General features: G+C 50.8%; 1 protein-coding gene and 1 long non-coding RNA gene across 6 annotated transcripts in view; one reads left to right on the plus strand and one right to left on the minus strand.

Annotated features, from left to right (window-relative positions):
* Window positions 1-12,579, plus strand: part of TNK2 (tyrosine kinase non receptor 2) — a 43,111-nt gene that overhangs the window by 5,963 nt on the left and 24,569 nt on the right. Inside the window, exon 1 of one of the 4 annotated variants that reach the window (XM_077884132.1) lies at window positions 5,809-5,936. The exons of 1 other annotated variant lie outside the window; for it this stretch is intronic. Coding sequence is in view for 1 of the 3 variants with exons in the window: in XM_077884118.1 (XP_077740244.1) it covers window positions 9,929-9,991 (63 nt within the window). In the remaining 2 variants the exon portion in view is untranslated. Of the gene's footprint in view, window positions 1-5,808; window positions 5,937-9,861; window positions 9,992-11,339; window positions 11,435-12,579 lie in introns of those variants that run through there. 2 more of the 4 variants (XM_077884118.1, XM_077884122.1) reach the window with 2 other exon arrangements.
* On the minus strand, window positions 5,395-12,425 carry LOC144305343 (uncharacterized). 2 transcript variants are annotated; one of them, XR_013372381.1, is made up of 4 exons: window positions 12,199-12,425; window positions 10,812-10,920; window positions 9,891-9,977; window positions 5,395-9,586 (listed from the first exon to the last, which is right to left on the minus strand). It is a non-coding gene; the product is annotated as an uncharacterized LOC144305343 (long non-coding RNA). The 2 variants fall into 2 exon arrangements; XR_013372382.1 differs by having other exon boundaries at window positions 9,909-9,977; window positions 12,199-12,424.

Raw genomic sequence — 12,579 nt, forward strand, 5'->3', positions numbered from 1 at the left:
GTTTTATAGTAATAATTTTAGTGATTTTTAAATGTTTAATTATTTTAATGTCCTTGTCTGCTGATTCTGACATTTGTGTCAGGTTTAGGTTGGTTTTGTTTTGTTTTGTTTTTTTTTAATTTATGATAGTCACAGAGAGAGAGAGAGAGAGGCAGAGGGAGAAGCAGGCTCCATGCACTGGGAGCCCGACGTGGGATTCGATCCCGGGTCTCCAGGATCCCGCCCTGGGCCAAAGGCAGGCGCTAAACCGCTGCGCCACCCAGGGATCCCTCTAGGTTGGTTTTGATTAATTGCTTTATCTCCTCATTATGGGTCACAGTTCTGGCTTTTTTGCATGCTTAATAATTTTTTAGTGGATGCCAGACAGTGTAAATTTTACCTGATTTTTTTGCTAGGTGCTTTTTGTATTTCTGTAACTATTTCTGAGCTTTATTCTAGGATGCAGTGAGTTGGAAACAGTTTCATTATCTTAGGCTTTGTTTTTAAGACTTGTTAGGTAGTACCAGAACTATGCTCAATGTAGGGCTACTAATTCTCCTGCCGAAGCAAGACCCATCTCTGAATTCTACCCAATGCCTAGCTTTTCCCATTTGACTGGTGGAAACAGGCATTTTTCTCAGGCCTGTGAGCACCAGGCATTGTTATTGCTAATCCAGATAGTTATTTTCCCCAGCCTTGGGTAATTTCTGCACATTCACTTGATGATTACTGTTTAGTTAAATACTTGAAAAAAAAAAAAAAAAACAAAACTTGAGGAGTCCCTTTACAGACTGTGGTACTCTTTTCTCTGATGCTCTGTTCTGTGAACTCTGCCCCCTTGAGACTCCCCAGACTCTCGGCTCTATTTCCTCAATTTGTGTAGTCTTCTGGGTCTGACTGGTTCCCTTTTCTGTGCTGTAGCTTGGAAACTCAACCATAGGGCTGACTTCTTGTGATAGGTGTCACTGTCTTTTGTTCCCTGATATCTTGTGTCTTCAAAACCATTTTGTATATTTTGTCCATCTTCTGTTGTTGTTGTTGGAGTCAGGAGAGTAAATCTGATCCTCGTTATTCCATCGTGGCCAAGATGAGAATTTGAGTTTATTTCCCTCATTGCCACCCTTCTGATTTTTCAGTCTGTCCACTCTAGAAGTGTCTCATTTTCCTTTCTGTCTACTCTCTATGTTTATATTGTTATGGTGTAGTAAACTGTAATGAATTTTCTTGTCCTGCACAATTTTTTGTTCTCCCTGGAGTTGCTTTTGTTTGCTTAGTTTTCTGCGCATCTTTTAATTAGCCAAATTCCAGTAGCTGTCTACATTTCTCAAGATGTCAGTTCCATTAGGTGTTCTATCAAACGTATTTTTCTGAAGAAGTCTCCTTCAGAGCCTTGTGCCCTGCAGCAACATGGTCTGGTTGCTTTCTATCACAGATGCTTAGCTGTCCTCTCGGCACTTCCTTTCAGCATTTTGAGCATCTCCTTCACTGCTCTTCTGTGTTGGATCTCCTGTGTGCATGTCTTCCCCTTTGTTGGTTTACTCTTTGGTTTTGGTAGAGCCTGTCCTTTAGTAGCTTCCTGAGAGTGAAGGACGTATGGATGGGAGATTATTTGGAGACCTTGCCAGCCTGATACTCAATCAGCTGAATATAAAGATCTAGGTTGGAAATTGCTTTCCTTTGGCATCTTGAAGCTATTGCTTTTAGGTTCTAGAGTTAACACTGAAGCCTGAAGTCACTCCATATCCTGTGTGGGACCTGTGCGGTACCCTCTACCTTGCTCTGGAGTGTGTAAGATCTTCTCTTTCTCGCCAGTATTCTGTTTCCTAGTGATTTCCTAATTATTTGGCTCACTGTGGGTCTGTTTTTATATTGTGCTGTATGCTCAGTGAACCCTTTTAGTTAGGAAACTTGTAGTTCAGGTCTGGGAAGTTTTCTTGTATTATTTTGGTCTTTTTCCTCCCTCATTCCCCCCTCCCCCAAGCTCCTTTTGTTTAGATATTGGACCTTCTTACACTGATCATCTGGATTTCTTTTTTTTTTTTTTTCTCCTGTTTGCCATCTTTTGTCTTTTGCTCTTTATTTTGGAAGACCTGGACTTTTTTTTTTTTTTTTTTTTTTTTTTTTTTTTTTTTAAGACCTGGACTTTATGCTCCATCCCTTCTATTGTAATTTTAGCAATTTTGATAGCAGTAAATTTCTAATGATATTATTATTATTATTATTTTAATTTATTCATGAGAGACACAAAGGGGACAGGCAGAGAGGCAGAGACACAGGCAGAGGGAGAAGCAGGCTCCATGCAGGGAGCCTGATGTGGGACTCCATCTTGGGACTCCAGGATCACGCCCTGGGCTGAAGGCGGTGCTAAACCGCTGAGCCACCCAGGCTGCCCGATATTATTTTATTTTTAAAGATTTTGTTTCTTTATTTGACAGAAAGAGAGCACAAGCAGGGGGAGTGGAGCAGGAGAGAGAGAGAGAGAGAGAGAGGGAGAAGCAGGCTTCTGGCTGAGCAGGGAACCCAAATGTGGGGCTCAAACTCAGGACTCTGAGATCATGACCCTGAGCCAAAGGCAGATGCTTAGCCGAATGAGCCACCCAGGCACCTCTCTATTGATGTGATTTTGTACCCCATGTGTGGCAAGGATGAAATAGACACAAAACTCCTAAATTCAGCTTTAGTAATAGAAACATTGGGAAAATGAATTAGGACTTTTGATAGGGAAATACCCACATTTCACTAAAACAAACGAAAAAACCCCAAAAAATTCCTCCCTAAAAGGGCTTAACCTGATAGTTTTAAGGTCCGGAGTAAAAAAGAAATTAGGAAGGTTGAGATAAGTGTGAGCATCTAATAAGGAGAATATTCTCAGAATGAATTGCTTGGGAATTCATTGGAATGATTTCTCCATCCACTGACATTAATGGGACTTAGAATTGAGAGGCATCGTGAGTATAAGTAGTCCCAGAGACTGATGTTCATGATGAGAAGGACCTTCTGCAAAGTGGTCAGTGTCAACAATGGGAGAGAATATGTGAGAACAGGACTGTTTTGGCCAGGTCAAGTGATTGGCATGATTCCAGGCTTTCTCCAGAGCAGTGGTTCTCAACTCCAGTCTGGATTCATCTGAAGAGGCTTTAAAGATACGACGCGTCAGTCTCACCTCGGCCAAGTTGATTAGAACCTCCGGGAGTGGCGCCTACACGTTGACACTCCCCTAGCTCCGAGGATTTTAATGCATCGCCAGTGCACAGAGCACCTCCTGAAGGTCCTTGCTTTATAAAGGTCTACTGGACCAACACGTGTCACTTGGGAGCTTGTTAGAAATGGAGACTCTTAGGCCCTACCCCATGTCCGTGGAATCTGAATCTGCATTTTAACAAGATCCCAGGTGATCTGTATGTGCATTAAAGCTTGAGAATCACTACCTCATCTATCCATTAACATATTTATGAATGAGACCTGCTGTGGGCCAGACTCTGCTGGGTGGGGTGGGGATGGATCTGTTGAATTTTGTCTGTCACCTACTGTGTTTGTGATCTTTCTCCCTAATAATGTCTTGTGCTTATTTTGTGGATACAAAATCTTATCTCTCTGAATATATATTAATGAGTATTTTTTGTCTTAAGTTTCCCTCATAGTTGGTTTCCCCTTGGTTGCTTTTTTCTTTGTATTTTGCATTCTCTCTTCCATGTTAGAGGCTTGCCTTGGGTGTCTGGTAATTTTGTGTTATCTGTTTGCAGCCAAAGGGTAAGAAACTACAGTACTGGATAGACTTGTCGATGGAGCTTCTTTGTGTGGTGACCTGGGATGGGCCATTTGTTGGGAACTCCTGGTGTCGGTATCTTTATATCTTTCTTGGCCTGGTCAGAGTCATCAGACAAGATAGTCTTATCTCCTACCAAGAGGTGGAAGCTTGGCTTCATGTTCCAGGAGCAAGTAGAGGAGGGAATTGGGATGTCAACATCTAGGTGTGCTTTCTTTGTTTAGGATAGAGCACACACCTCCCTCCTCCCCCAGCATTCCCTGCCCCCCATTCTCCAAACCCACAGTCCAGTTGAGAGGTCCCATTTATCCCTTCTAGGGAAATCCCTGGCTTTTGCAGGGTGGTAGAGGGATAGCCACCCAATAGGGAAGGAGTCTAAGGGGGTCTTATGGCTTCTTAAATAGCTTTTAAGTAATACTCTATATTTTTAGCACTTCTCTGCCACCACTTCTTGTATAGATTTTTGGGGCTTCCATTTCCCAGGCCATTTGAGGATTCTCTGGGGTCAGTCAGCTGCTTCTCCTCTTGGGAGTTAATGATTTTTCTCAAGTCTGCTCCCTCTTGTCACTGGCCCATCTGCTTTCCAACTTCCAAAGTTTTGTTGTAGTTCTTCTTCCCATCCTAGAGACTTCTGCCATTCAAAAAATTTCTCTTAGGAACGCCTGGGTGGCTCAGCGTGTGAGCATTTGCCTTTGACTCAGGGTGTGATCCCAGAGTCCCACATCGGGCTCCCTGCATGGAGCCTCCTTCTCCCTCTGCCTGGGCCTCTACAGCTCACTTGTTCTCTCTGTCTCGAATGAATGAATGAATGAATGAATGAATGAATGAAAAAATCTTTTAAAAACAAAACAAAAAATTTCTCTTAAAATTTTTTTTTCTTAAAAAAAAATTTTTTTTTCTTTTTAATATTGTAGTTTGGTGGAGTTTCAGGAAGGAGTGGAACTGTGTATGTGTGTGTGCAATCTGCTGTCTTTTCCGGGAACCTTTATCCTTTCTTTAAACTTCCTCACAGAATCCCTGAAGTCATTCAGTTTGTATTTAATGATAAGACCCCAGCTCTGCCCTCCATGGACCTGCATATATGAGCCAAGAAATTCAATGTGCAGTTGTATACGGGCTGAGTCCTGGCTTTCTGTCTTACTCTCTGCAGGACCCTGGTCACCTTTCCAAACTTCAGTTTTCTCACCTGTAAAACGGGGATCATGCGGGATAGTAAGGGGAGGTTTTTAATCAGTCAATGAAGATAAAGCTGTTATATTTATTTATTTTTTTTAAAGATTTTTAAAAAATTTATTCATGAGAGACACACACAGAGACAGAGACAGAGACGTAGGCAAAGGGAGAAGCAGGCTCCATGCAGGGAGCCCAATGTGGGACTCGATCCCGGGACTCCAGGATCACCGGAGGACTCCTGGGGACTCCAGGACCTGAGCCGAAGGCAGACACTCAACCGCTGAGCCACCCAGGCGTCCCAAGCTTTTTTTTTTTTTTGAAGTAGGTTCCACACCTAGCGTGGAGCCCATCTCAGGGCTTGAACCCATGACCCTGAGATCAAGACCTGAGCTGAGATCAAGAGTCTGATGCTTAACCCACTGAACTGCCCAGCCCCCTCCTCTCCCCCCCCCCATCTCCCTCTCCTCCCAGCCCTAATAAAGCTTTTAAAGAACCCGGCTGGCTCAGTCAGTAGAGCATGTGATGCTTGATCTTGAGGTCTTGAGTCTGAGCCCCATTTTGGGTGTAGAGCTCACTAAAAATGAATCAATGAATGAATTTTTAAAAACCCGTTGCTTTCTACTAAAAAAAAAAAAAAAAAAAAAAAAAAGAACCTGCCCATAGTGTCTTCTTGAGGACCCAGACTATAAGTTCTCCTTCCTATGTCCCCAGAACCGCAGCACAGGGGGAGCACATCGTAGGTACGTGGTGAGCGACTGGGGACGGGGTTGGCGCGAGAGTTTTGGCCTGGTCTCTTCCTTCAGCAGCGGGGCCTTCTGGGAGCCCCGGAGCCGAGGGCTGCGGCTGGGCGTGAGAGCCCCGGGTCCTTCCTGTCTCTGCTTGTCGCCCATGTGCTGTGCCTGCTCTCTGGCCCCTTACCTTTTGCTCGTCCCTGACCTTGGCACGGCTGCCCCGCTCTGGCTGGAAGAGGATCACCGCCCCTCCGAGCCGTCGATCTCCAGTTCCAGACAGGCGCTCTGTAAGTGTGTTGCGCCAGGCAAGTCCCTTCCCCTTTTAGGGTTTCAGTTTCTTTATTGCTAAAATGGATAGGCAGGATATAGTGGGTGGCGAGTGGTCCAACATTTCTTTCACTCCAGTTTCAGACCCTTCCTCTCCTGGGCCCTGCAGCCTGTCCTGCCGCGGAAGTTGCTAGCTCCTGGGGTCTGGTGTAGACATGGTCTAGAGGGGATGAGCAGTCCCTCTTGCAGAATCCGTGCTCCACCAGTCACAGCTCTGGCTTCTCTCCCCACCCCACCGCCAGCCTCAACAATAGGCCCCTTCAGCTCTAGGTTCTTGCTGAAGGGGTGGGGGTGGGGTGAGGCCTGAGCCAGCAGGCAGGAGACCAGCCGGGCAGCCCCTGCCCAGCCCTGGAAGAGCTCTGGGAGTGGCTGGTGGGGGAGCTGGGCTGCCTCCTTCCTCCCTTCCCGGGAGGCTCTGCATCACTGAGTGCTGTGATGATGCCTGGGCCAGAGGATTGGCAAGAGGCAGCTCTCCGCAGTGCCCTGCATCCCAGGCCTGGCACCAAGGCATGCCTGGTGTGCGTGTGCACAAAACCCAGACAGCTGCTGGAATTTATCCTCTGCCACACACGAGTGGTGTTTTGTTGGTGGGAGGAATGCCCGGGAATGTGTTGGGGCTCTCGGCGTCCTGTCTCTGGGTGTCAGGGTTGGCATGCCAGTCTTGAGCTGCGGGATCATGAAACGGCAACAGAATATATTCAGGACCAGCTTGGTGCATGTGGGGCGGTGTGGAGTTCAGTGTGGGTCTGTGTAGTGGTGTTTCGTTAAGATTCTTGCCTCTCTTCTCTGAAGTCACACCTCCCCCGCTGGAGTCGAAGAAGATGAGGCGTAGCAGGTCCCATATCTGACCTGGTCCCCTGCTTCTGTGCCCGGCCTTCCCCACCTTGTCCCTCCCTCACGCTGGGTGGGTGGGATGGGAGGCTGGGATGCCTGACAAAACTGGACTTCCTTCGCTTCAAAGCTGTGGTGTCTGTCCTCCAGCTCTCCCTGCGGGGTCCGGTGAGACGCAGCCTCTGCAGAAGCCGCCCTCGAGGGCTCCGTCGGTCTCAGGGACTGGCCGGGTCCTCCCGGGTGCTGAAACGGCTTTGTGGGGACAAAGGAGCTTAGTGGCTCTGGGACAGGAGTGGCTGTAATGAGATTGGCAGCCCCTCTTTCCACAAAGGTGCTTGCTTTCTGGATTAGAAATACTGGGAGCAAAGCCCGGGTGGGTGGAGGCAGGGAGGCAGTGAGCTTATTCCTGGTGTCCGCTGGGAGTAGGCAACCCTCCTTTCTCCAGTGTCCGTCTGATGGGTTTGAAGTCCTGTTAGCAAACTCTCTTGACCAACTACCTTGCCAGCTTCTGGCTTCAAACTGGCAGATAAAAACAGATAGTTACAAGATACAAACCACAGTAGAGGTTTGCTTATAGAACTCTCTCCGTAGAATTCTATATTAATACGGATTGTTATAAGAATAGTGACCCTTTATGGATCAGATCGTGATGGATTATTAATTTTTAAATTCATTTGGCTATTTTCCACATACACTATACTGTAGTTGACTTTTTTTTTTTTTAAAGATTTTATTTACTTATTTGACAGATAGTGAGAGCCAGTGAGCACAAGCAGGGGGAATGGCAGAGGGAGAGGGAGTAGCAGGCTCGCCACTGAGCAGGGAGCCCGATTCAGGGCTTGATCCCCAGACCCTGGGATACAATCGACCTGAGCCGAAGGCTGATGCTTAACTGACTGAGCCACCAGGTGCCCCTATAGTGGACTCTTTTTAAAAAATATTTTATTTATTTATCTGAGAGAGAACAAGCAGGGGGAAAGGGCAGAGGAAGAGGGAGAAGCAGGCTTCTCACTGAGCAGAGAGCCCAACATGCTCGATCGCAGGACCCTGGGATCATGACCTGAGTCGAAGGCAGATGCTTAACTGACTGAGCCACCCAGCACCCCTGTAGCTGACTCTTGAACAACATTGGGGTTATAGGTGCTGACCCTTCTCGCACAGTTGAAAAATCTGCATATAACTTTTGACTCCCCGAAAACTTAACTACTGATGGCCTCTATTGACCGGAAAACTTAAACAACTTAAGATAAATATGTGCAATCACTTAGCACATATTTTATATGTTATATGTATTATATACTGTAGTCTTACAACTCTAAACTGGAGAAAAGAAAATACATTTCCAGTACCATACAGTGTTTACTGAAAAAAATCCATGTATAAGTGGACCTGTACTATTCAAACCCAAGAGTTAGCTGTATTATGTTTTATACCATTCCTCTTTTCAAATATTATTTTAACAGTAATATGGGAAGCATGTCAAAAATAACCATTTAGGGGTAGGAAATGGCAGTTTACAGAGGAGATGACATGGATCTTGAGGAATGTGTAGAGTTTTCATCATGTAGAACAAAAGAAGGACCATCACAAAGGGGATCGCTCAGAGACATTAAAACTAAAGAAGGGAGTATATTTAGGGAAGGGCAAGTATCTGATTTGGTTGGAACATGGAGTCATTTGAAGAAAATGATAAGGTGTGGAGGTGGACAAATAGGCAAGGAGTGGGTCCTGAAGGGCCTTGTATTTGGTTTATTGAGGAGTTATAGAAGGATATAAGCAGGGGAGCGACTTCGGATACAATAATAGCAATAGGGGGCTGTGGGCCGGGTGCTGTGCTAAGTGTGCCGTTCATGATCTCATTGAATCTGCACTCTGTGAAGGAGGTGCTGTTTATTCCCATTTTACAGATAAGGAAATTGTGTCATAGAAGTTAAGTCATAAAAAAAACAAACAAACAAAAAAACAAAACAAAAAAAGAAGTTAAGTCATTTGCCCAAAAGTTGCCCAACTAGGAAGTGTCAAAGCCAAGATTTCAACTCAGGTCTGTCTGATTCTTTTTTTTTTTTTTTTTTTTTTTTGTTAAGATTATATTTATTTACTCATGAGAGACACAGAGAGAGGCAGAGACACAGAGAGGGAGAAGCAGTCTCCCTCCCTGTGGGGAGCCCGAAGTGGGACTTGATCCCGGGACCCCAGGGTCATGCCCTGAGCTAAAGGCAGAGACTCAACTGCTGAGCCACCCAGGCATCTTTCTTTTCTTTTCTTTTCTTTTCTTTTCTTTTCTTTTCTTTTCTTTTCTTTTCTTTTCTTTTCTTTTCTTTTCTTTTCTTTTCTCTTTTCTTTCTCTTTTCTTTCTCTTTTCTTTTCTTCTTTTTTTTTTAAGACTTTACATCCGTCTGATTCTTGATCCCATTGGTATTGATGGGAGGAATGATGAGGAGGCAGAAACAAGATTTTGTGGCCTGCCCAGTGGGGAAGGTAGGAAGTTACAGTTGGGGGGAGGCCCTGGGGTGAGGTTTCTAGCCTGGGTGGCCCATGTTGGCTTGTGATATTTTTGGTCAGGATCTAGGAGCCTGTGTGAGCTAGCTTTAAGGGGATGATGACAAGCTCAGTTTGGATATAACAGAATTTGTGGTACCCATGCATCCTCCTGGTGGAACTGTCCTGGAAATGTCTGCAAACATGGGCCTAGAGCTTCAGGAGGTCAGAGATGGAGACCGACGGCACGGGATAATTGGAGCCCTGTGAGGAGAGGAAGGGACGCTCAGCAGAGCATCCACTGGGAAGAGAAGGAAGGGAGAGTTAGAAGTCTTCGGAAAATATCCGCAGCTACGGCGAAGGGAGAAGAGGCTGCAGGGCTGGACTTGGGGCCTGTGGGCCTGGCACCACTGAGCCAGTCCGCCTCAGCTTTGCCTCTCCTCAGAACTGCAGCTTGCCCAACTCTCCTGGAAGGGGTTGGGCCCCTGTGTCCTGGAGATGGAGAGGGTGTGGACAGCCATGCTGCACGTCTGAATCACTCCTGTCTCTGTTGGCCTCAGGCCAGCCTCCTCCCCAGACCAGTGTGATGTCAGATCTGGACTGACCTGAAGGCGTGGGGTTACCTGGTGCAGTTCCCTCTGCGATGAGGTCCCAAGGGGAACCAGCCTGGCTTCTGTCCAGAAGCTTGGGGCCTGCGTACAGAGGGGTGAGTTGAGGCTGTGTGGGCTTGGCAGGGCTGGCATGTGGAGGCAAGATAATCCTCTGGCCGGGGGAGGAACTTTAAGGCCCCCCCCCCCTTCCACAGTGTGTTGTTTTCCCTCCAGGGCTTACAGAAGAGGGGACGGCAGGGATGGGAGGGGGCTGCATGGAGGGGGCAGGCTTGGAGGTGAGGTTGGCATATACTCCCAAGAATACGGTAGATTGTTTTGGAAAAATCTCTTGGCCGGAAATTACATGTCATGTCTGCTCCTCAGTGTGGATTTGTCACTTCACTGATGCTGCCGGAGAGGCTGGGGGAGGGGAGTGGACAGCCGAGAGGAGCTGGTTCCTGGCCACTCCCAGCTCCCTGTAGAGATGGGGGTTCTAGACCAGAGGGGTACACATGGAGGGCAGGTTCCCTCCAAATCCCAGAGGCAGTCTGGATCCTGCAGCTATCTTATAGCAGGATGGCATTAGGAAGCAGGGGGGTTATGGGTGGGGGAGGGAAGAAGAAAACGGAGGGAGGAATGGTTTGGATCACACCCTTCATCCAGCCAGGGGAAGAATGGATGGGCCTGATATTTTCAGCTTTTTTTCCCCTCTAACTTTGGGTTAGTATAGCCTCCTGACTTTGGGTTCTTGCAGCCTCCCACAAAACTAGTTTCTGCTCTAGCTGGGGTAAGATGCCCAGGAACTTCTGCCGGGAATAGTTGCCCTGCCTGGCAGGGTCAGCCGCCCCCACCCTGCTCCCCGGGGGTCAGCCCCCCGCAGCATGCTTCAGGATGGAGAAGGAGCCCGTGAGGAGCGTGAGCCTTAGAGAAACTCACCTATAGCCTCCTGGGGGCTCTTTCCTCGGTCTTGAGGTTGAGTTTTTTGGGGGGGATGGTGGGGGGGGGCAGGTGTCCCGCAGCATCTCTGTCCTCCTCTGCCTCAGCCCTGGAAGGGGAGGGTTCCCTGAGCTCAGCCCTAAATACCTGGTACTAAGGAGTCCGAGGATGCTTCAGATGCCAGCAGAATGAGCGGGTGGGGGGGCCCGTGGGGCCCTCAGGGCTGGAGGAGACGAGGAGCCCCTGCGGTGGGGCTTCCTCGGCCGGAGCTGCGCGCAGGGCCCCGCGTGGGCACGTGTTGGGGCACCTCCCCCGGGAGCCGGAGGGCAGCCCCGCCCTGAGCCCCCCGCACCTAGCCCGGGCAGCCCGGGGATGCGGGGGAGGCCGCTGTCGAGGTCGGGCTGGGGCGGCGGGGGCGTGGCTTTCCGCGGCGGGGCGTGGCTAGGGGCGGTGGGGGCGGGGCTTCCGCGGCGGGGCGTGGCTGGGGCGGTGGGGGCGGGGCTTCCGCGCGGGGCGGGGCCTGTTCCCGGGCCGAGGAGGGCGGGGCGAGCCGCGGGGAGCCCGGCAGGTGGGCGGCCGGCGGGGGGCGCGGGCTCGCTGCGGAGCGGAGCGGAGGCGGCCAGGTGCGGGCAGGTGGGCCGGGTGGGCCGGGTGGGGGCGGAGGCGCCAGGCCCCGCGGGGTGGGGAGGGGTCTCGGTCCCGGCGGGATGGATGCGGTGCGTCTTAGGCGGTCTCCGTGGACCTCCGCCGGGACGGGCGGGGGGGGGGGGGGGCTGCTGAGTCCGGGGGCCTGACTGGGGGCAGTGGGGTCCGGGGGGTGGCCCGGGGGCCGAGGGGAGCCCTGGCCCCGCCGTCGTGGAGGTGCGGCGGCCCGGGCCTCCCCGGGGGTCAGCGGGCGGGGGGGCGGCCCCGGGGGACCCCCGGGCTGACCCTGGGGGGGCGTCTAGCAGCCCCAGCCTCCCCCCCCCCCCAGGATGCTGGAGGCCGGGCCTCCCAGGACGCAGGGCGGTGACGCCGCGGGGCGCGGGAGGGGGCGCGGGAGGGCCCTGCCCCTGCCAGGCCGAGGCCCGGGTGGGTGCCCCGGGGCGAGATCCGCGCAGCAGCGCCTGCTGGGGGTGAGGAGGGCCCGCAGGTAACGGGAGGAGCTGGGGGGGGGGGCAGGCAGGCGCCCGCGCCCCACACCCATCACCTGCCCGGGAGCACAGGGCCCAGCCCGCAGAGCCCCAGGCCTCCCGGGGTGAGGGGTGCCCGCCCCTGGGCCCCGGCCAGACCCGGGGGGGGGGGATCTGGGGGGAGGAGGGCTGCGGGTGTGTGCGTGTGCAGGGTGCGCGGCCAGTCAGCGGGGCCCCCTGCCTCGGTGTCCCTGGGTTCCCTGGGACCCACTTACACTGCAGCCCTCCGCGGGAGCCCCCAGGAGTGGCGCCAGGATTTGCTTCGGTGTTTTAGGGGCGCTGCGGCCTCGGCCTCCCGGCGCTCTTGCTCACTTGAGAATGTGCACATTAACCTAAATGTCCTTGTTTGCTTTAGAGAAAAATCCCTGCATTCATGGGGCCGCTTCCCTTCTTGGAGATCGAGCACTTTCTCTCTTGGTCAGCAGAGGGCGGCAGCTGACAGGGCAAAGGGGGGCAGAAAAGGTGGAGGCTGTTTTCTAGGGCGAGCAGAAGGGGTCCTAGAACTGGCCTGAGCTCCCACCTCTGACCGGGCTTTGCTTTTCCTGGATTGCTGAGCAAGCTGCTGAGGCTTGTTCCTATGCAACGTCTTAGGGGAA

This window comes from Canis aureus, chromosome 35, assembly GCF_053574225.1.
Source record: "Canis aureus isolate CA01 chromosome 35, VMU_Caureus_v.1.0, whole genome shotgun sequence".
In the NCBI taxonomy this organism is placed as follows: Eukaryota; Metazoa; Chordata; class Mammalia; order Carnivora; family Canidae; genus Canis; species Canis aureus.